The sequence below is a fragment of the Stomoxys calcitrans genome, chromosome 5 (assembly GCF_963082655.1).
Source record: "Stomoxys calcitrans chromosome 5, idStoCalc2.1, whole genome shotgun sequence".
Taxonomy (NCBI): Eukaryota; Metazoa; Arthropoda; class Insecta; order Diptera; family Muscidae; genus Stomoxys; species Stomoxys calcitrans.
The window spans coordinates 39,819,199-39,841,425 of NC_081556.1; the positions used below are offsets into that span (position 1 = coordinate 39,819,199).

At 40.5% G+C, this 22,227-nt stretch overlaps 3 protein-coding genes across 3 annotated transcripts; 1 reads left to right on the forward strand and 2 right to left on the reverse strand.

Moving 5' to 3' along the window:
- Positions 1–295: 295 nt before the first annotated feature.
- Positions 296–10,152, reverse strand: LOC106080912 (KH domain-containing, RNA-binding, signal transduction-associated protein 2). Its single transcript, XM_013242517.2, has 4 exons — positions 9,652–10,152; positions 9,452–9,570; positions 8,737–9,337; positions 296–1,839 (listed from the first exon to the last, which is right to left on the reverse strand). Exons 1-4 carry the CDS (start codon positions 9,860–9,862, stop codon positions 1,640–1,642), a joined length of 1,131 nt encoding a protein of 376 aa, XP_013097971.1. The 5' UTR covers positions 9,863–10,152; the 3' UTR covers positions 296–1,639.
- A 1,458-nt stretch (positions 10,153–11,610) lies between these two features.
- Positions 11,611–13,782, forward strand: LOC106080913 (DNA polymerase epsilon subunit 4). Its single transcript, XM_013242518.2, has 2 exons — positions 11,611–11,888; positions 13,421–13,782. The coding sequence occupies exons 1-2, from the start codon at positions 11,711–11,713 to the stop codon at positions 13,723–13,725; spliced, it is 483 nt and encodes a 160-aa protein (XP_013097972.1). The 5' UTR covers positions 11,611–11,710; the 3' UTR covers positions 13,726–13,782.
- Positions 13,771–21,343, reverse strand: LOC106080940 (KH domain-containing, RNA-binding, signal transduction-associated protein 2). Its single transcript, XM_013242569.2, has 5 exons — positions 20,992–21,343; positions 20,329–20,833; positions 20,155–20,268; positions 19,906–20,087; positions 13,771–19,239 (listed from the first exon to the last, which is right to left on the reverse strand). The coding sequence occupies exons 1-5, from the start codon at positions 21,239–21,241 to the stop codon at positions 19,094–19,096; spliced, it is 1,197 nt and encodes a 398-aa protein (XP_013098023.1). The 5' UTR covers positions 21,242–21,343; the 3' UTR covers positions 13,771–19,093.
- Positions 21,344–22,227: the final 884 nt, after the last annotated feature.

Consider the following 22,227-nt stretch of genomic DNA (forward strand, 5'->3'; position numbering starts at 1 on the left):
GTGGGATTTGGCTAAATTGTTTTTTATATTCATCACCATCCACCACTTCTTTAGCTCCTAGAAACCCCAATAGTTTTCCTAGTTGGTTAAAAATTTACGGTACAATCGGTTTATAACCTGATCCGGAAGCTGCAATTGCCATCCGATTTGAATTGAAATGTTGAACCTAGTTTTCTGATATCCCGTTTAGTCTTTTGCGGCACCTAGAAGATTCAATTTTTGCCATACTTACAAAGTTTTGGCCTCACCCTTTGCAGTCGGTCTCATCAACATGCCAAAGTAACTGTGTTCTGTGTTTCCTTAATACAACATGAATATTTTGAGGATTTTTATTATTTTTTAACTACAATGTTTGGAAAATATATTTTTGTATATTTTTTATTATAATTATTATGTTTATACACTCGTAGTTTATCAGTGTTTTTTTTCCATATTTGTTATGTTTCAAAACAAGGTATGTGGTAACTGCAGTTTTTTTTCGAAAATTTCAAAAAGAAAAATACAAACCCTAGAAAGGATACAGTTGACGCCTTTTCGGTTGATTTGTTTTTAAACTGTGTTTTTCGTTTTTGTTTTTGTTTATGTTTATGTTTTTTTTTTGGTTTTAACCATCATCAACGCTTAAATTATTCAAAATAATTATTACATTTCATTTCTTACTTATTTTAAATAAAAAAGAAAATGAAACAGACAACACACATGAATAAACGCACGTACATACACACACATACACATGTGTGCAATATACGTACATAAAAATTATTATGTTGCATATATATGTTATATATATATATGGATGTATATACGTCTAAAACGAATGTCATTACAAACGATGAGAAGAGAAAAAAAATCATAATAATTAATAAAAAAAAATTAAAAATTAAAAACAATAAACAAAATAGCCATGCAGTTTTATTCTAAAGAGAAAAAAATATGAACAGAACTGCATGGCCAATGTGGTCTCTAAAAATATCTATGTATGTATGTATGTTTGTATGTATACATATTATGTATATAAATATATATATGTATACTTATACCTTTATAAAGTGTTGTAGTATGCTGATAGTAGTATGTATGTATGCATGTATGTTTTATGGAGTTAGTGTTGTAATGTGTGATCTCTAGGTTGTTGTTGTTGTTGCCACCTTCTGTTGTTGGTGTGGTTATGTTTTGCGTTTATAATGCATGTGATTTCTACTTTAAAGTATTACTAACATTTGTTGTTTTATGTACACACATTCAATGTACAATGTACACAAGTAACTCTTTCTCTCTCTCTCTCTCTCTCTCTCGGTAAATCTTCGCTCTCGTAGTATAACAAAAATTAAAAAAAAATTATACATAATATATAGAGGACAAAAGAAGTATGTTTGTATACCAAATTATAAAATAATATTAGAAAAAAATATTAAAAGCCAACTTAAATGGTCATGTTTTGAATAAAATACATTAAAAAAAAACTAAAAATAAAATCAACAATAATAAAAAGGACAAGAAAACCTAAGCGATTAAAAACATAATAATAAAACAAAACACTTTTCAACACATGTAGTAGTAGTAGTAGTAGATCTGTTAAACAAAAACACACACAAACATACAACACCATTGGTTGTGGGGGGGAGGACTTTCAGCAGTATTATTTCTTGGCGTATTGTTGATATGGCGGCATTTGGGATGTTCGATATCTTATATTGGGATTGATGCCCACCGCTGCGGCTGGACTCATACCATGGCCACGCCCACTGTAGTTGGCAGCATTTACAACGGGCATACCGGTAGGAGAGGCGCCCACAATAGTAGCAGTAGGCGGCATGGCTGAATGCATACGTTGATTACCTGCAAGAGAAAAGATTGCCAAATAAGAAAAGTCAATTAAAACAAGCAAGGCATGGCCTAAAGTCAGGCAAAGCCGGCTATACAATGCAAATGCAAACTTTGCCCATGAACATTCCACTAAGGAACATGGGCAAACTTCTCACCTATCAATGAGTGCAGTCCGATTCAAGTTTAACCTCAATGATAATGGGCCTCCTTTTTGTAGCCGAGTCCGAACGGCGTGCCGCAGTGCGACACCTCTTTGGAGAGAAGTTTTACATGGCATAGTACCTCACAAAGGTACTATGCCATGGTTTTTAGGACGGGAAAACCACAGCTGAAATATTTTTTTAAGATGGTTTCGCCAGGATTTAAACCCAGGCGTTTAGCGTCATAGGCGGACTAGCTAACCTCTGAGCTACGGTGGCCTTTGAGCCTTTCAATACTAGTAGGTAGACTCGGATTGCAAATCCAAATTTACCCATGAACATTCCACTATGAAATTGAGGCCAAACTTCTCACATATTGCTGAAAGGTGTCCCATTCAAATTCTATATGATGCGATTCGTTATTTAAAGGCGGCAATAACACGCCTTTTCACATTGAGCGTCACAGGCATATCAGGTGTGTATGTCAGGCACTCAATTCCTCTATCTGCCATCTGTGGATGAGTCCGGAAGCTCTCAACTGAACTTCTCGTGAACACCACACAAATAGGAGCTCAGTTCCTATGATAAAGCCAAGTGCGAACGGAGTGCCGCAGTGTCACACCTCTTCCCTCTAGCCGAACGGAAACCTGGAAGGAATTAAAGAGGTTTCCGATCGGATACCGATCGGATACTGTGCCAGCGGCACAGTCTTGGATTGACGGAACCCTAGTATTGTCATCTGGAAGATCATGTTACACGGATGGATCAAAGTTAGATAACAGAGTGGGTCTGGGGGTCTACATTAAGAACCAAGGGACTGAGATCTGTTTTAGACTGACTGACCATAATACGGTACTGCAAGGGTCCTATAAGCATCACGCACGCTGGAACTTTAAGCACCAATCTGTGTGCTGTTCTTTGTTGTTGTTGTTGTTGTAGCAGTTTATTGTGTACTATCTTTCGTCTGCTTGATTCTGTTGAGTGTCAAGACCCATGAACTCCGCGACTAAGATGGGGTGCGTCCACAGGGATCTGGGTCTGAGTCGAGTGGGTCTGGCCGGGCAGTTAAACAGGTGACGTGTATCGTGCGGTCCCTGGTTACAGTCGGGACATACATCTTGCACGTCGGCATCAATCCTAGCTCTGTGGGAATTGAGGCGGCTGCATCTGCCGGAACGTAGTTGAGCCAGAATCACTCTGGTTTGCCGGGGGAGGTCGATTTCTTCGGGTGCAATGGGTGGCGGTCGTACTCCAAGGACTACATTCACCCGGTAGCCAGTTAACGCGTCTGCTACCGTGTCTGCATGAATGTTGTTCAGACCCGCTTGATATGCCGCTTGATCTAGAGGTTCTCTCTTGTAGCGCTGGACCTCACGCTCTAGATCATGTAGATCTACCTTAAGGCTTCTGGGCGGTGGGTATCTATCCACAAGATGATGATTTGGATGATTTCTGCGATAACAGCCCAAAAGGTATTGCTTAGACAGCATGTAGTTATGTCTTCGCACTGGTAGGATCTTTGTCTCCTGGTGGAGGTGGTCCACATGAGAACTAAGGAGGCAGCCCGTCGCAGTTCGGAGGGCGGCATTCTGACAGATCTGAATATTATTCCACTGCGTGTCACAAAGCTGACGTGACCACACTGGCGCTGCATAACTTACCACAGACCGGCCAATTGCTTTGTACGTGGTCAACAAGGTTTCTTTGTCTGCACCCCAAGTGCTGCCAGCGAGTGACTTGAGGACCTTGTTTCTACTTTTGACTTTATTGCAGATTGCTGTGGCATGTGGGGAGAAAGTGTAGGAGCTGTCAAATGTGACGCCAAGTATTTTGGGACACTTGATGGTCGGAATCAATTCTCCATCGACCATCACAGTCAGCTCAGAATTCACCTCACGCGTATTTGTAGTGAACAGTGTGGCTGAAGATTTGGTGGCGGATATCTTCAGATTTCTTGCAGCGAAATATGAGGCAAGCTCGTTGAGGTAGACGTTCAACCTATCGCAGATGTCATCAATGGGTGGGGGGCCTGATGCCAAGATCGTACAGTCGTCCGCATATGATACGATCTCTATGCCGTCTGGAGGAGGTGGGATGGAGGAAAGGTAGAGGTTAAACAGAGCCGGAGATATCACCCCGCCTTGGGGAACTCCCTGTTTCACTCTACGGTGTTTTGACTTCTTATCCCTAAATTCCACAAATGACTGGCGGCCACACAGATAATTCGCGACCCAACGTTTAAGGCCTGGCTGGAGGGACGTGTTGGCGATGTCCTCAAATAATTTGGCATGGCTGACCGTGTCGAATGCCTTCGATAGGTCCAATGCCACGAGGACCGTCCTATCACATGGCCTGGGTTGATTGAAGCCACGGCAAATGTGTGTGGTGATGGCATGCAAAGCTGTTGTTGTGCTGTGCAGTCTCCGAAATCCGTGTTGATGCTCGGCGAATGGAAATTCTCCTACGAGGCTCGGGAGGAGTAATGCCTCAAGCGTCTTAGCCACTGGTGAGAGAAGGGAGATCGGTCTGTACGACTCCCCCAAACTCGGGTCTTTACCAGGCTTCAGTAGCGGGATCACTCTGCCCATTTTCCAGACATCGGGAACTATAAGAGTGTTCAATGACAGGTTAAGGACAGTGGTAAGGTACTCAACTCCAGGTAAATCCAGATTCTTCAGCATCAATGTAGAGATTCCGTCGGGGCCCAACGCCTTGGAAGATTTGGCGCCACGGATGACATTCGTAACTTCGCCCACGGTAAATTGTGATGGCTGTTCATCGGCTCGGAGACCACGAATACGGCGAATGGCTCTCCTCCTTGCCCTGTCTCTCTCGGGATGCACGATAAATTGACGGTTGAACAACCTGGCGCATCTCTTCGGATCAGTCACGGTTAACTCGCCAAAAGTGACTGAGGTCCTGTCGTCCCGTCTACCGGGGTTCGAGAGAGACTTAACAGTGGCCCACAATTTGCCTGCACCGGTGCCTAAGTTACATTGCTCCAAGTGTTCCAGCCACAAATTCCGCTTATGTTCGTTGACTACCCTGTTTATTTCCAGATTCAGCTCGCTGATTCTGGGGTTAGCGGGGTCCATAGCACGAATCCCATCACGCTCGTCTGCGAGTACCACTGCTTGCGCCGGGAAATTGGGTCGCACTTGCGGTATTCGACCGGCTGGAATAAAGCGAGCGGCTGCTGCGTTGATGATGTCTCGGAATTTCCTCTCGGCCACAAGCACATCAGAGGGGGGTGGCAGTTCATTGAAGCGGCGATTGGTATACTCTCTGAAGCCAGTCCAATTGGCCTTCTTATAGTTGATGAACGTTCGGCGCTCAGAGGTTATGAAGTCGGGTGGTCGGTCGATGGTGAGGATTATGGGGAGGTGGTCTGACCCCAAAGAGATGACGGCTTGCCAGGATACGTCACTCAGGAGATCAGGGGATGCGATTGAGATGTCTGGCGAGCTGCTGCACCTCCTCGTAATCCTAGTGGGGGCATCCTCATTCACCGTGCAAAACGTGGAGCTATCTATCTGCTCTGCCAAAGCTATGCCACGCTGGTCGTTGCCTAGGGGAGAATGCCATGACGAGTGATGTGCATTGAAATCCCCCAGAACCAGACGACTATGGCCAGATAGCAACCCACTTATGTCGGGGCTGTAGGCCTGGCCATTAATCGGGACACAGCTGCCAACCGGCGGTATATACACGTTGTATATCTCTATCTCGGCAGTACCAGACTTGACTGCTACCCCCATACATTCCATGTATGGGTCACTAGCGTCAAGCGCAGGCGAGATAGGTCTATACTGCACGGAATGGTGTATAACGAAGGCCAATCCCCCACCTCCATTCCTTGAGCGATCCTTACGTAGCACATTGTAGCCGTGACAACTGTGCAAGCTGCAGGTGTTAGTCAGCTTTGTCTCCTGGATCGCTGCGACCGATATGCTCTTCCGACTCATAAAATCCACAATCTCATCAATCTTGCCTCGCAGTCCATTGCAGTTTAACTGCAGGAACGATACATTTCCCGACACTGGCCTGGCAATAGTAGGGCTAGGGTGCTGTCTTTGCATAAATTGCCGTACGGGAGAGGTCGGGGGGTCACATAGTCCGACGACGAGGACGCCGAAGGCGACGACGGCGACGCTTGTGACCCACTGCTGGCTGAGTTCGCACAGCACCTAGCGACATAGCCAGTATGACTATACTCCCGTAGCGAAGTTAGGCCAGAGCAAGAACGGAAATGTACCCACTCCAAGCACCTGTTACACCTCACCGACACTGACCGATGATGAAGGCGGTTCTGGCAAACGGAACAGAACCAGGGTCCGGGGTTCTTTTCAATCCCGGCACGGACCAAAAGCATACGGAGAAGGCACTCCGGGATGTGCCTCTCCCATGACGAAAAAAGACGAACACGTACACTGAGGCGGCAGCCCTTGCCGATGAAGATTCCATCGGGTCAATCCGGTACGTACAACCGGCTGCCATGGGATTGTGCTGTTCTTTGTTATCACGAGAAGCTTAGCCAAAAGCAACTGGCCGCGTCCACAGGTTGCGGAATGTTGCATACGGAGTAGCTGCTGTAGCAGTCGCGGACAATTAGCAGTATCGAGCCGAGAGTCTCAATGAGAGTTCGGGCTGCAACGACTTTTGCACAAATACTGAGTGCCTATGATGCTCGATATGACAAGGCGAGTTCTTGGCGTCTTTAAATAACCAAAGCACACCCTGTTCCCGCGGCGAACGGAAATCTCTTTGAAACCTGGAAGGAATGGAAGAGGTTACCTGAGGCGACACTTGAGGCGAGACACTGCTGCCAGCAGCACAGTCTTGGATTGACGGAACCTAGGAAGATCATGTTACACGGATGGATCAATGTTAGATGTATCAAAGTTAGATGGGCCTGGGGCTCTACATTGAGAACCCAGGGACTGATATCAGTTATAGACTGCCTGACTATAATACGGTCCTATTAGCATCACGCAGGCTGGAATTTTTAGCACCAATCTGTGTGGTGTTCTTCTGGTCTACATTGAAAACCCAGGGATTGAGATCCGTTTAAGACTGCCTGACCATAATACGGTCCTGCAAGGGTCCTATCATCGCAGGCTGGAACTTTATGCACCAATCTGTGTGCTGTTCTTCATTATCACGAGAAGCTTAGCCAAAAGCAACCGGCCGCGTCCACAGATTGCGTATTGTGGAATGCTGCATACGGAGTAGCTGCTATAGCAGTCGCGGACAATAAGCGATATCGAGTGGAGAGCCTCAGTGAGAGACTTTAATACTGAATGCCAATGATGCTCGATACGACAAGGCGAGATATTGGCGCCTATAAATAGCCAATGGTCATCATGTTCCTGTGGCGATCGGTCGTATAGACCTGAACGAGCTTGCTCACATATAAGAGCTGACGGAGATTGCCACCTCCACATGCAAATGTGGCTATAACAACAACAACGATCCCGCAAGCGGAGATCCGTGCGATCAGGGAATGCGTGAGAAGGTTGTTATTTGCTGTAGTAGCAGTGTGTGGTACACTGAGGCGGCAGCCCTTGCCGATGAAGGGCAATCCGGTACGTACAACCGGCTGCCATGGGTTTGCTGCGTGAGATGGTAAGGCGCTAACGCGAGGACGTCGAGTGTGAACATCTTTACGGACAGTAAACTGACCATAAGCGCAATAAAAACCAGGACGGTAAAGTCACGAACAGTCTTAGAGTGTAAGATTAACGCCCTCTCTGAGAATGGGACGATCCCCGCGGTTTGGGTGTCGGGCCATAGCGGAGTAAGAGGGTATGAAAAAGGCGGGGATCCGTGTGATCATGGAATGCGTGAGATGGTATGGTGCTAACGCGAGGACGTCGAGTGTGAACATCTTTAAGGACAGTAAACTGATCATAAGGACAAAAAACTAGGACAGTCTTTGAGTGTAAAGAGATTAACGCCATCTCTGAGAATGGGTGTGGGGCCATAACGGAGTAAGAGGGAATGAAAAAGCAGTCGATTTGGCAGTGAAGGCCAGAGAACTGCCGTCAAAAAACTTAAACCGTAGCCTTGCGGATCAATGCAGTCCGAGTTAAGAGAGTGGGCTACGAACGCTGTGGAACAGCGAAACGGTCGACAGGACGACGAAAATCCTAAGGGAGATCCGGATTTCGAGAAGACAACGCTATTGCTGAAAGGAAGCAAGCAGGAGCACAGAAACTTGCACAGGGAAGTGTTCACTGATTCAGATGCATGTCTCAGCTCATCAGCGATCCATTCTTGGCAAGTTCAGCACCTCTTTGATGGCCCGCGACCTGCCAGAGCCTGGTGACTTTGACCATGATGTTCTATCAAACGCCTAACCAGTCTCTTCTCACAGAACCCGACACCAAAAACTTTAGTGCCCCCTGACTCTCCACATATATCGTAACAGTCCGCCCGGGCGTCCGCCCCAGAACTGATTCGTCTCCAGTAGCCTCAGGATTGCAAAGACCTCCGCTTGAAAGACGTCCAGACAACGCTGTGCTCTCATCCGTGTATACCGAAGGTTTTGGAACGACTGTTTTCTAAGATCTCTTTTTTTCGGAAAAACGACGTCCAGTCCATTAACAAGTAAAGGTTCCCCTGTATATACAGCTAAAATGCCAACTAATTTATGCTAATTTTGGTCACATACAAGAACACAACAGTGTGGGCTTACAATGGCTATATTGAGGACCAATTACAAAAGTTCCCACTTTCCCAGCTAAAATTGTTTGAAATATTCATTTACCTGGCACATAAGGTTTCACTTGATGGTAAGAGTTATGGGGCCTATAGTAAGCAGTCTCATCATTGTGATGATAGCGTTGAGATGGCTGTTGATATTTGGAACGACCATTGTTGTTAGGGCCGCCACCACCGCCGCCATTGCCTGCAACGCCGCCACCATTTCCGCCTCCTCCTCCGCCGTGAGGTCCCATACCATTGCCGCCACCATTGGGACCACTCTGTTGCTGATGCTGCTGCTGTTGCTGTTGCCTTTGCTGGCGCATTGTTATCTTTTTAGCTGCTTCAGGATCTTCCATCAGTTCTCGAAATTGTTCTTGGCGTATCTCGTCGTGTTTGTCGGGTATCAGGTAACGTCTTAGTTCTGCCAAAGCATATGCCATACGCGCATATGCTTCAGCCGGTGGAGCTACAGTAGAAACTTCGACATGCAGTGGTAAATTCAGGTGGGCATATTTAAAATCAGCCGAGTTGCGTAATTCCTCTTCGCGGGCACGATCCTTCATGGAAAAGCGACCCAGTATAACTATTTTACATTGGGTCTCCTCTTGCAGGCGACGTAATGAATTACCCTTGGGACCCAATAACTTGCCAACATAGTTAAACTGCAACCACCAACCAGCAACAAAACATAAATGCCAAGAAAACATACCAAAAAAAAAAAAAAACAAATCTTTGAAGGTCATTCCCAAATAATGTGATACGTGTGTGAGACTTACCTTTTTATTTTTTATAGGCACATGAACCTTTTGGGTTAATTTTATGGTACGTTGTTGGTAGACATCAGCATATTGTTCTCTAGCCGGAATGCGGCCATTCAATTGAACCCTCTCCAGAGCTAATGGACGAGAATCAAGGACAACATAACATTAATATACACTCCGTCGTTCGACAATAGCAGTATCAATCAATCAATCACCTTCATCGATTAGTTTCACAGCCAATGGAAAAGTGTTTTCCAATTTGGAACGTTCCACCAACAACTCTTGCATATACTTCTGGGCAGCTTCACTTAAACGCGGCGATGACTTCTCCACGCTCCCATGGTCAACGGCATTGTCGTGCAGATGACCATTTACACTAACACCCCCACTATCACTAGACTCCACACGCATACCGTTTTCCGCCATTTGTTACAAAGCAAGCAGCAGCGCACCACCACCACAGTATGATGTACGAAAACCCGGAAAAGCTTGATTAGTTATAATTAAACCAGATCGTGTGATACTTCTACACGCCTTATTGTGTAACTCTTTTTTTAATTTCGGCAATTTTTTTTAATTTTCATGTGATTTTAACGCACTGACTGCTTGTGTAATGTCAAAAATTAATAAAATACATAAAAATCCAAAACCAAGGAAGGATATTAGTCGCTGCTTCTTCTTCTTTTAAAAATTGTCAGTGCTGTTAAGCATTACAAATCCGCAAGATATTTCAGTGTTGATAAGCGTAAAATTTTTATTCAGCCATTGCTGCCATCATTCATAGGGGATGATGTTTTGCTAACAGCTGACTTAAGTGGCAACACTAATTAGAATTTAAACAAGGGTCGTTCACAACTGAAGAATGTTTTAGCAGATAAGCTGGGTATTCTGTTCGGCTTCGTTCAGACGGAATGCTGTCAAGTAGTACTCTGCTTATAGTGAGGAAAATGGCAAAAAAAAACTATTATATTGGGTTGCCCAAAAAGTAATTGCCGATTTTTCATATAGTCCGCGTTGGCAAATTTTCTCACAGCTTGTGACTCTGTAATTGCATTCTTTCTTCTGTCAGTTATCAGCTGTTACTTTTAACTTGCTTTAGAAAAAAAGTGTAAAAAAGTATATTTGATTAAAGTTCATTCTAAGTTCTATTAAAAATGCATTTACTTTCTTTTTAAAAATCCGCAATTACTTTTTGGGCAACCAAATAGTTACAATAATTGAAACTATTGACGGCATCTTATTGGTTTCAGTGGTTCGTTTTTCTTTATTTATTTGAGAAAAAGTATATAAAATAGAGAAAACAATAAATGCAGTGCAATCGGAAACAATTAAGAATTTCAGCGGTTATTCAAGTGCCACAGGGTATTTGACATTTTGTTGCTGATGATATGCTCCTACCCGTAATAAATGTATCTTAGTTCTCTCTTCTCTATTCAACTTTCAGAGTAGTTGTGAAAAACTTCAACAAAATATCATAATTTAATAATAATTTATATTGTTTAATTTGTACAATCCTCCCATCATATTACACTGGGATAAATTGTGTTTTATTATTTTTAAGTCCTTTGCCTAAAAAAAAACAATTCAATTTTTCACGAATCTTTCATTTTTAATTTTTTTATATTTCAGTTGTTATTGACAGTTGTTCACTCGAAAAGATGAACAGAGTTACAACCCTTATGAGAAGTTTGCCCGTTCCTTAAAGGAATGTTCATCGGCAAATTTAGCAATGTCAGTTCATTTCGTATGACAACATGGCAAAACAATTAAAGGTCCCATTTGTACAACAACCACAAATCGTATGGTGCAATCCACCATCTCGCCATCAATATGTCATTTCAAACATGACATTGTTCTCAACACAACTAAAGAAAAAAACGAAACACAAAGAGAACGTGCAAAAAAATTACATGTTTTAATGTCTGTGTTTACACAGAATTGACATCTTAATACCGTCAAACTGGCCGTCTGTTTTCAAACGTTTGCGTGAGACCACCTTTTTAAATCCACCATGTTATGACAACGAAAATTTCGTAAACAGCTGCATACCGGTCTTTAACAGAAACGTTTACGCTACATACGTTTGCATAACCAGACCTTTATCAGTTAAAGCCGCAATGAATTTCAGCTAACGCCGTCCTACATTCGCTGTTCAAACGCCGTTAAGAGTGAAATTGAATTGGCCAAGCATTGTACGACGACCACCGGCATCGCGCCTTTAAGTTGTTTTTCTTTTTAGTTTTATTCATACATCTTTCTATTTGTTTGTAAATAATGGCTAGTGAAGACCTTTTTGCGGAAGATTTCTCCGAGGAAATCATTTCTGAGCTGGAACAAGATTATGTGGTAGAAGAAGCCGATGCCAACGATCATGAAGACTTGCCCATAGAGGAAAGTGCGGATGATGCAGCACCTACTGAAGAGGACATGGCAAATACAGAGGAAACTCAAAGTAGGTATTGTTCCAAAACCTTCGGAGGTTTAGAAATCCGGAAAGCACTTGATGGAACGAAAATAACGAAAGCTTTAAGCAAAATTTCAAATTATTGCCTAAAAATGTTGCGTTATTGCTCAGAAAAAATTAACAAGCTCAGCTGGGAGCTGCCGGGGGCGTCCAAAAGTTGCGGATAGTGGAATGCTCCATACGGAGTAGCTGCATACGGACAATCAGCAGTATCGAAAGTTTCAGTGAGAGGCCGGTGGCACCGGTTCTAGCTTAAATACTGAGTTCCTGCGCAGCTCGATACGACAAGGCGATTATTGACGCCTTTAAATAACCAATAGCCGTCATGTTCATGCGGCGATCGGTCGTATAGACCGGAACGAGCTTGCCCGCCTAAAAGAATTTGACGAGGATCATCACCTCCCCATGCAAATGTGGCTACAACAACAACATCATTTATAAGTATTAGAGAAGGCTCCCTCCCCTCTGCGAAGAGGTTTCGGTATCAAAGGGCTCCTTAATGGCTTCTTCATCGTCTTCAAGCAAAACAAGTAAAAGCGAACTAAGTTCGGCCGGGCCGAATCTTGGGATTTGGATCATACTTGGCACAGTTATTGAAAGTCATTACAGAACACTATATGCAAAATTTTAGCCAAATCGGATAAAAATCGCTGCCTGTAATAGTTCAAGAATTCATATCGGGCGATCGTTTTATACGGGACCTATATTAGGTTCTTGACCGAATTGGACCGTTTTTGGTACGATTGTTGGAAGTCATAACGCTATTTGCTAAATTTCAGCCAAATCGAATGAAAATTGAGGCTTTTAGGGGCTCAGGAAGACAAATCGGGAGATCGGTTTATATGGGAGCTATATCAGATTATAGACCGATTGGGACCGTTCTTGGCACAATTGTTGAAATCATAACAGAACATTATGTACAAAATTTCAGGCAAATCGAATGAAAACTGAGGCTTCTAGGGGCTCAAGAAGTCAAATCGGGAGATGGGTTTATTATATCAGGGTTTTTAACCGATTTGAAAAGTACTTGGAACAGTTGTTGGAATTCATAACAGAATAATACGTGCAAAATTGTAGCCAAATTTGACAACAATTGCGACTTCCAGGGGCTCAATAAGTCAAATCTGGAGATCGGTTTTTATGGGAGCTATATCCAAATTTAGACCGATATGGCCCATTTGCAATCCCCAACGAAATACCTCAATATTAAGTATCTATGCAAAATTTCAAGCGGCTAGCTTCACACGTTCGACCGCTGATTTCAACAGAGGGACGGACATGGATAGATCGACTCGGGATGTCGAGAAGATCAAGAATATATATACTTTATGGGGTCATAGATCTACATATCGAAGTATTACAAACGGAATGACTAGATAAGTACACCCCCTCCCTTTCTATAGTGGTGGGTATAAAAAGCTTTGGTAACCTATAGCTTGCTTGCTTCCATCACCAAATGCTTACTTTTTACCTTTTTTTCCCACACAAATTTTAACATTTTATCACCATTTCCTCCCTAGGCAATATATCTAAAAGTACAACGGTGGCAGCAGCAGCAGCTGCTAGCAATGAAGAAAAACTTTTTCAATTACCCCTAACGCGTGTACGCAACATAATGAAACTGGATCCAGATTTGCATATTGCCTCCAATGAAGCTGTGTTTTTGGTTACCCGTGCCACAGAACTTTTTATACGATCTCTGGGTGTGGAATCTTATACATTTACGGCACAAGCAAAGAAAAAGACAATACAAAAACGAGATGTTGATTTGGCCATATCCGCTGTGGATAGTCTCATGTTTTTGGATGGAGCCATGACATTTTAGTTAAGACCTGTTGCTACTGCTTTCAAATAAAAATACACCATAATATTTGCTACAAAACGCAGAGGTTCTTTATTTTCAAGTTTTAAGTAGTATTAATTATTGTTTGTATGTGGTAACTTACACAAACATTATGTATTTGCTGGGATATTTATATGTTTTATACTTACACTTGTACTCCCCCTTCATTGGAAGCTGCTCCTTCTGCTGTTAGGAAATTTTATATTCCTTAGCAACGGGGTTTTGTTTGTTTTGTTTTTTTTTTTTTTCAAGATTTTTATTAATGAATTTAATTAGGATATTCTTATAGTTTGCCTTGATGATTAGTTCTACTTAAATTATTGTTGGATTATTTCATACGATTTTGTTTTTGTTGTTGTTGTAATAAATTTTAGTTTTTGTTGAGTTCCTTTAATTTAAACATTCAGTGTTTGGTTTCAATACATCATATTTTATTATTTCGCATTTTCCTTTGTGATTTGTTTTGGTTTTTTTTAAGATAATAGGTATGTATGTATATTTTAATAAAATCTGTTTGATATTCAGCATATGCTGTAATGTTTCCTGTCCCATACTCAGATCTGTGTGTTTTATGAGAATTTGAAATCACACATTTTTCATTACTTACTTTTGTTTTATTGGGAGATAAAAAAAAATCTTATTATTGTTAGTTGAGTTAAACACTGAAATATCACAGAGCAAAAGGTGTTTTAATCTCCGAGAGAAATTGTTAAAAAAAAAAACTAAATAAAATATTTGCACAAAAATTTTTCATTTAATTGTTACTCCGCCGCAAAAGCATTTTATTTGTTGGTCTTAAACAAACGTAAAATAATTACAATCCCGATTTGGATGAAATTTCTGTTTTAGATTTCACTTATAATTTGTTGCTATATATATATTTGTATGTATGTAAATGGACTATTGTAGCATCTCTGATTATTGACAAGAAACTTGCTGACATTTCTGAATATCACCATCTATCTGTATGTATGCAGATATATCAGCGGTATAGTTGTTTTTCTATAGGCTCATTTTGTTTTTTGTTTGTTTTTATATATTATTGTATATATAACATATGTATGCAAAACTATAATAGTAATTAGTTACAATATATTGAACATAAATTAAAAATTATATTTTTGTCTTGCCTTTGCCAGAACTGAGATAACATGACATTTATAACCTGCAAAAATTGAGCAATGCCCAATTCCCTCCATCCAAACCAGCGTTGACCAAAATAAATATATGTGAGTGTATGTGTGAAATACTCTCTTCAAGTATTTTGAATTCTCTTAATAAACAAAAACCGTTTTTATGCCCACCAGGATGGAGGTATACTAACCTAGTCATTCCGTTTTTAACCCCTCGAAATATTGATCTAGGACCCCATAAAGTATATATACTTGATCGAGTCCAACTAGCCATGTAAAGATAGCCGCTTTAAATTTTGCACATATACTTCTAATTGACCTAGGTCGTTGAAGATTGCAAACCGATCTCCCGATTTGACTTATTGAGGCCCTGCAAGCCGCCATTTTTGCCCTGATTGGCTGAAATTTTGCACACTTCCAAGAAGTGTGCCAAGTAAGGAACAAATCGGTCAAGAAATTGATATAGCTCCCATATAAACCGGTCTCCCGTTGCATAGAAATCGAGGGTGCGCCCTATACAGCGCGCTTTTCGCAAAAATTTTATTATAACTTTTGCATTATTTCAATTAAATTTTTATTTGATTCAACTAATAAATTAATTGGATAATTTGAAAATTTCAATAATTTTTTGTTAACTGGATCAATTAAAAAATTAATTGAAAATTTCAAAAATTTTGAATCATTACTTTAGTTGAATATGCAATTTTTTTGATTGAAAAAATTTTCAATAACCTTTTTTAAAAACTGATTGATATTATCATTTTCGTGATTGAAGCAATATCAATTAAAAAATTAATTGGATTAATTAATTTCGTGATTGAAACCGATTTTTATTTTTTGACTGAACATTTTTTCAATAACCTTTTTCAAAATCGGATTAATATTATCATTTTCATGATTGAAGCAATATCAATTAAAAAATTATTTGGATCAATTAATTTCGTGATTGAAACCGATTTTTATTTTTTTTCAGTGTATGAGAACCACACGTGTTGGAACTCTCTCAGCTTCGATTTGTGTGGTGTTCAATGTCATTACGGAAAGCTTAGCTGAGAGCTAACGGGCGGATCCACAGGCTGCGAATAGTGGAGTAGCTGCAACTGCATCGAGTGGAAAATCTCAGTGAATGGCCGGTACTGGCTCTTGCCTAAATGCTGAGTGCCTATAATACTCGATACAAGGCGAGGTGCTGCCCCTTTTAAATAACCAATGGCCATAAAGTACCGCCCGATCGGTCAAATGGACCGGAACGAGCTTGCTCATCTTCTTAGGGTCTTAGGAGATGAGCCCAATCCAATTAAAGTTGTTCTTGGTCGCCTGTTTTTTCGGCAAAACTGATCGTCATGAAGCGACTGTTCCGCTTGAGCAACGTAAGACTTTCAAATCTGAGTTTGATTGCCTGAACTCTTGGGAGATATTTGAAAAACAAACAAGAGAAGACGAATCATTGTTCACCATGACAATGCGAGCTCTCACATATTGGCCTAAACCATTGTCTTTTCGAGCGGCCAAAACGTCGAATAGATGTGTCATCCACCGTACGTACAGCCCTGACTTGGCACCCAATGACACGTTATGATAAAAAATGGATAGTCAATGATTTTTCTCACCAGAAAAGCATTCAATAACCATGTTTTGGAGGTGTCTCAGTCGGAATGGAAAAGGTGCTTCGACAATTGGTTTGAAAGCATAAAAAAGTGTATAAACTATGCTAGAGTATACTTTGAAACACAATAAAACCATTTGCATTTTCATTATTAGGCCAGAAATTTATATGTGGCAACCCTCGTATGAAGCACATCGGTCTATATGGCAGCTATATCTAAATACGTTCTGCTGTTGATTATACTCGGTTCGGATATCAGGTGGTCCAATTCAACTCATTGTTTCAAATTTCGGCGAAATCGAATAATAAATGCGCCCTTTACGCGCTTAAGACCCTGAGTAGTAATCCGCCTTTCCCTGGACCTTCTGTATACAAGTAGAAAAAAAAATAGAAAGGGGGTCACTGGGGCAGTAGTCTTCATAGAGTTCCTAAGAATTAGATATTGGTGTAGGCTGCTGAAAGGAGGTAAGGAATTTTGATATTGGACTGCTGACTTATTTCAACGCCGGGCGGGATACAGGGACAATTTTGTGTCAATGCCTCGCAAATAAAATGAAAAAGACATAGATTTTGAGTGAAACTCTTTTCCTGCAGAACAGGACGTCCCTTACGCTGAGGTTTAGGGACCTTAATGTCGGACTAATGATAGAAGTCTTGACTGGTCATTACAATGTCAGGGGGACAAGGGGACTTCTGCAAGGTCACTGGTGATGGGCAGTTGGAGACGGTGCAACTTTTTTGTCACTGCTTCGCGAATAAAGGGGAGTAGACAAAGAATTTGCGTGTACGCTTCCTATGGACCCTTAGCCCTCACCTTTTTTTTGGAAAACTGTAGGGGCCTAGTGGTTGACTTAAATGGTCCGAAGTAGTTGATTTGACAAAGCACCGCTATTATCCGCCTGCTTTTGTTCACTTTTGTTGTTGTTGTTGTAGCCATATACTTGCTAGAGGGGTAGCGATTCATGGCAAGCTCCCTTTGATGAGTAATGTCGTTAGGTAGCATAGAGACGATCGCTGGTGGAACTTTCTTCGCGTTTGTCATTTGCTTTGATATTTCCTTCCCCTTTTTCTTTCGTTCAAATGTCTTGCTCCCTGCTATTCTGCATATATGTCTGTAAAATTTTTAACTTTCTCCCCTCTTTTATGGCTAACGCAATCGGTCTAAAGTATCTGATTAAAGCGTCTAGGAAGTGCGGTTTAGAGATGTCCTTCAACCTTACTTTACTTTGCTTTGATTGGCTATGACAGAACAGTTGTTCCACTAGCGTTCTACGCCCTTCTACCTTGCCTAACCTAACCGCCATGGTTTAGGATCTGAAATAAATTTCAATGTTTTTCCCCCCAACTTCAAATCGGCTGTTTGACTAGAAAATAACCTCACTAACATAGCATAGGCAATAAAAGCTTGGCCCCAAAATTTTGATGACAGATTCGTGCCCTACGCGTAAATACTTTTCATTTAAGACAAATTTTCTTATGATGGGCCCCTATGTCCGTTTTAGGCGTTTTTTGATGGTGGGTCAGATTTATTCTCTACTCGCAAGTACTCACATGGGTATATGGGGTTTGCATGTCCGATTGGTGTATTTGTCAGATTCTTACTTTATATGCATTGCACATTCCGATGGATGTTGTTGTTGTTGTAGCAGTGTATTAAACACTGAGGCGGCAGCCCTTGCCGATGAAAAACTCCATCAGGTCAATTCGGTACGTACAACCGGCGGACATGGGATTGCACATTCCGATGGTGCTTGAGAGAAGCAATAGAGTTGGGTATCCAACAATACCATCGTCGAACAACATTGTCGCTCTCTTCTGAACCCGGTCAAGTAGCTCCAAGTAGGACTTTGAAGTTTCAGTTTCACTGAAACTGATATTAAAAGAAATTTATAAATTTGTACCAATTTTTCTTTTATGGTTTCATCCGCTGGCAACGCAACCATAGTGAAGAGACTATCCACAATCGACCCCTAAATCTAAACCTGAACTGATTTAGACCCAAATTGGAGACCTTTACATGGAAATATCCAATCAAAAATATATGAAGAGCTACGATTAAGAGGCTCAAGAAATCAAATTGGAATATCGGTTTAAATCGTGCTTATCATACTGAGAAGCAAACATTTAACAAAATTTGCTTGATGAAACTTTAAGATATTAGTGCTAACAACTTCCAAGTTAAATTGTCTTGCAAACCTGGCAAAGGCAAATCTTTGTCTGTCGGTCTTCACCGGTTTTGTTTTATTATTTTTTTTTTTTGTCATAATTTTATATTTTGTTTTTATTATTAATTTAAAACTTGATTTAAATATACTCATATTTTAGTACATTGTGTTTTGTTGATTTGTTTTTGTTTTTCTTTTAATTATTTTTGTTGTTCTTTGTTCCTTTTGTTTTGTGTTTTTTTATTTCATCTTCAAATTTCAAATCTGATATTTCAGCCAGGCATTTATGTTGTTGTTGTTGTTGTTGATTTCAGTTTCAGTTTAGATGTTCTATGTGTTGAATTTTTTATTTTAGACATTTCTTTTTGCTTTTCATTGGAGATTTTAAGCCGCTTATTGCTGTTGGTGGTAGCGTGGTGTTTTTTAGTTTTAGTTTTGGCTGTATATTAACGTATTTTTGGATATGGTGCTGAACGATATCGTACACTTTCTCGGGAACGGGAACCACCAGTCTCATAGTGCGACGACGAGTGTGAAGTTGTGGAGGTCGGCCGATATGCCGATGACGAGGAGCGGCCATTACTGCTTTTAGCTGTTTGGTTGTTTTGGGGGAGGGTAGAAGGGGGAGAAGATATTGTTTGATTTGTTTTAAGATTGTATTAATCCATTTGTTTTATATATGTATGTACATTGTTGGTGTTCTCTTTTTAACTTATTGAAAGATTTGAATGTCCTTTGTTTATGAATATTTGATTGATTGGAAACTTTTTTGAACGAGGTAAGGGCGTTTTATTAGATACTTTTTGTTTGTTTCCTTTTTTATTTATGTTTCTCTTTTTTTAGAGAGGGTCTACAATTTAACGAATCTAAATAAGCGTTTTACTGTTTTAGGTTTGTTGTTCGTTTCGCTTTATTATAATTTGCTTTTGTCTTGCGTATAAAAGTTTGTTCGCGTTATTTTTTAGGACAAGTATGATTTAGAAAAAATTTTATTGAAAAATCCGCAGAAATATCTTTGAAAATATATTCTATTTAAATTCGTTAGCAATTGTTTTATTCCTTTTGTTCTTCTGGTTGAAAGGTGTGTTTTTGGGTTTGGATTAAATTTTATGTAGAACTTTTTGTTTTGTTTGATTACAACGTTCAAATAAATTTATCACGTTTGTTTATTTATTATTTTTAAGACTTCCTTCTTGCTCAACGTAGGATTTCAGCTGAAACAGAAATCTTTTTCGCTTACTCTAGCTACAAAACTTACCTGCATAGGCTGCTGCTGCATAGGAAGAGGAATGGGGATGGTATTCACGTCTATAATCACGCTCATACGATGAGCTTTCATAGGGGGCATGATGACTTGAATGTTTGGAAGAAGGTGGTGGTGGCGGAGTACCATACCTATCATACTCACTGGGATGTTCATATAAATCGTGTTCACGTGGTCTAGCATGGCATATAAATATCAATATCGTCATATTATAAAAGGTAATGACAAAAATTACAAACTTACCTATGAGACTTGATCATAGTGTAGCCGGGATCATCCATAACATAACGTGCCTTTTCCAATATAGAATATACCTTTGGCTTGGATTTTTCAAAAGGTGGTGGCGGAGGAGGTGTTCTAAATTAAGAAAAAAATTAAAAGCTCTCTCATTTATGCCACAAGGGCTCCAAGACCCACCTGCTACTATAGGGTGCCGCATGTTCGCCATATGCCTTTGCATAGTGAGATTTCTTATAGAAACGTTCCTTTCCATCCATTTCCCGCAATTGTTCAATACGTATATCATCATTGGCATCTGGTATCATGAATTTTCTTACCTCTGCCAAAGCATAAGCCAAACGATGATATGCCTCTGAGGGGGGAGCAACTGTTGATATTTCTATATGCAAATCACGACTCAAGTGTGCATACTTTAGATTTCCCGATTTACGAAGTTCCTCCTCCTTGGCGTGATCCCTCATAGAGTTACGGCCCAAAACTGTCATTTTGCAAAATGTTTCTTCTTGCAATTGCCTCAAGGTGTTTCCCTTGGGACCCATAATCTTGCCGACAAAATTAAACTTGGGATACTCTTTGATGGGGAACCACACCTTTTGAGCCACCCTAATTGGTTTTTCGCTATAGACATTGGCATAGATTTCAGGTTTGGGAATGCGACCACTAACTAGAATGCGTTCAATTTCTAGTGGAAGAAGATAAGAATATAACACAAGTTTAAAACAAATACATATGTATGTAGGTATATACATATATACTAATAATCAAAATATCTTCCTTTTATGAAATTCAAGATGGCGATTTTCGCCCTACGACTAGCTCAAATCTTATAGACTTCCTTACCATCGTCCAATAGTTTCTTGCACACATTATATTTGTTGGAATCAAGTTGTTTTTTTTCTTGCAAACATTCGTCTAAATATCCTGCGGTTTTTTCATTAAGTGGTGGCACAACATCATGGGCACTGGTACTCTGTATTTCTTGTCCACCAACACCCTGCTCATTATTGCTTTCATCATCATTGCGTGGCCTTTTTCGTTTATAATCTGATGTGTCCTCACTGGTATATTCACGATCGTAATCACGCGGCATTCTAATATAATATAAATTTTATTATTTTCCAATGAATTAATTCTCCCCTGAAAAAATGTGTATTTATCAAATGGGAAGCCGTGATGCGGAAAATACAGCAGAGACGGGAGTAATACTTCAATGCCAAAACTGTCAAAGTTGAGTACCGTTGAGCGTAACGTAATGCAAAACAAACAACGTCAAAATAATCAAACGTATCACCTCATCCACAGTAGAATTAGGCCGGGTTTCTACTTCTCCGCAGGGTTTACTAAAGAAGGTAAAAGTACGTTTACATTGGCCAATAAATGTGGACTTATGGCCTTTTCGAGATTTAAGTGCTAAATCCTGTGTTTTGCCAACACACACAAAGAAATTTGTGTGCGTGTGTGTATACATGTGCTTACATGAGCAGAGAATATGCGAGAAAGTAGATGACAACAAAGAGAATGCAAACAAAAATCTGGCATCTTAACAGCTGTTAACAGCCGGCCAGGTGGCTGTTAACAGCTGTTTGCGTGAGACAACTTTATTAAATCCGCTTTGATAAAAACCATATGGTGAAATCGCCAGCTTGTCATCAAGCTGATATACGTTTTGCCAACACACATAAACAAGTTTGTGTGCATGTACAGGAACAGAGAATATGCGAGAAAGAAAATAACAACGAAAAGAATGCACACAAAAATTTGGCATCCTAATAAGTGTGTTCGTTCGTGTACTCAAAAATTTGTGCAAATTTGTACAAATTGTTACTAGAAATCATTCGTATACTTTATTTGCCAGCAGAAGAGAGCAGGAGAGTGCGTGGAAAGGCATCAAAACCGTATTTAGTGGGCAATGCATGGATGAATTATTTTAAAGGTTGTCTCATTTGTACAACAACATAAAAACCATATGGTGAAATCTTACAATCATTGATCGACATTTTGCCAACACAAATAAAGAAATTTGTTTGCGTATGTGTATACGTGTGCTGAAAGTGTGCCTATGTGGGAAGAGAATGT

Coding starts and splice junctions, on each gene's coding strand:
- LOC106080940 (XM_013242569.2), bottom strand. CDS start 21,241: ATGCCGCGTGATTACGATCGTGAATATACCAGTGAGGACACATCAGAT. Junction 20,269..20,328: donor GCGGCACCCTATAGTAGCAG/GTGGGTCTTGGA, acceptor TTCTTAATTTAG/AACACCTCCTCCGCCACCAC. Junction 20,088..20,154: donor ACTATGATCAAGTCTCATAG/GTAAGTTTGTAA, acceptor ATGCCATGCTAG/ACCACGTGAACACGATTTAT.
- LOC106080913 (XM_013242518.2), top strand. CDS start 11,711: ATGGCTAGTGAAGACCTTTTTGCGGAAGATTTCTCCGAGGAAATCATT. Junction 11,889..13,420: donor AAATACAGAGGAAACTCAAA/GTAGGTATTGTT, acceptor TTTCCTCCCTAG/GCAATATATCTAAAAGTACA.
- LOC106080912 (XM_013242517.2), bottom strand. CDS start 9,862: ATGGCGGAAAACGGTATGCGTGTGGAGTCTAGTGATAGTGGGGGTGTT. Junction 9,338..9,451: donor TGCCTATAAAAAATAAAAAG/GTAAGTCTCACA, acceptor TGGTGGTTGCAG/TTTAACTATGTTGGCAAGTT. Junction 1,840..8,736: donor AGTGAAACCTTATGTGCCAG/GTAAATGAATAT, acceptor TTTCTCTTGCAG/GTAATCAACGTATGCATTCA.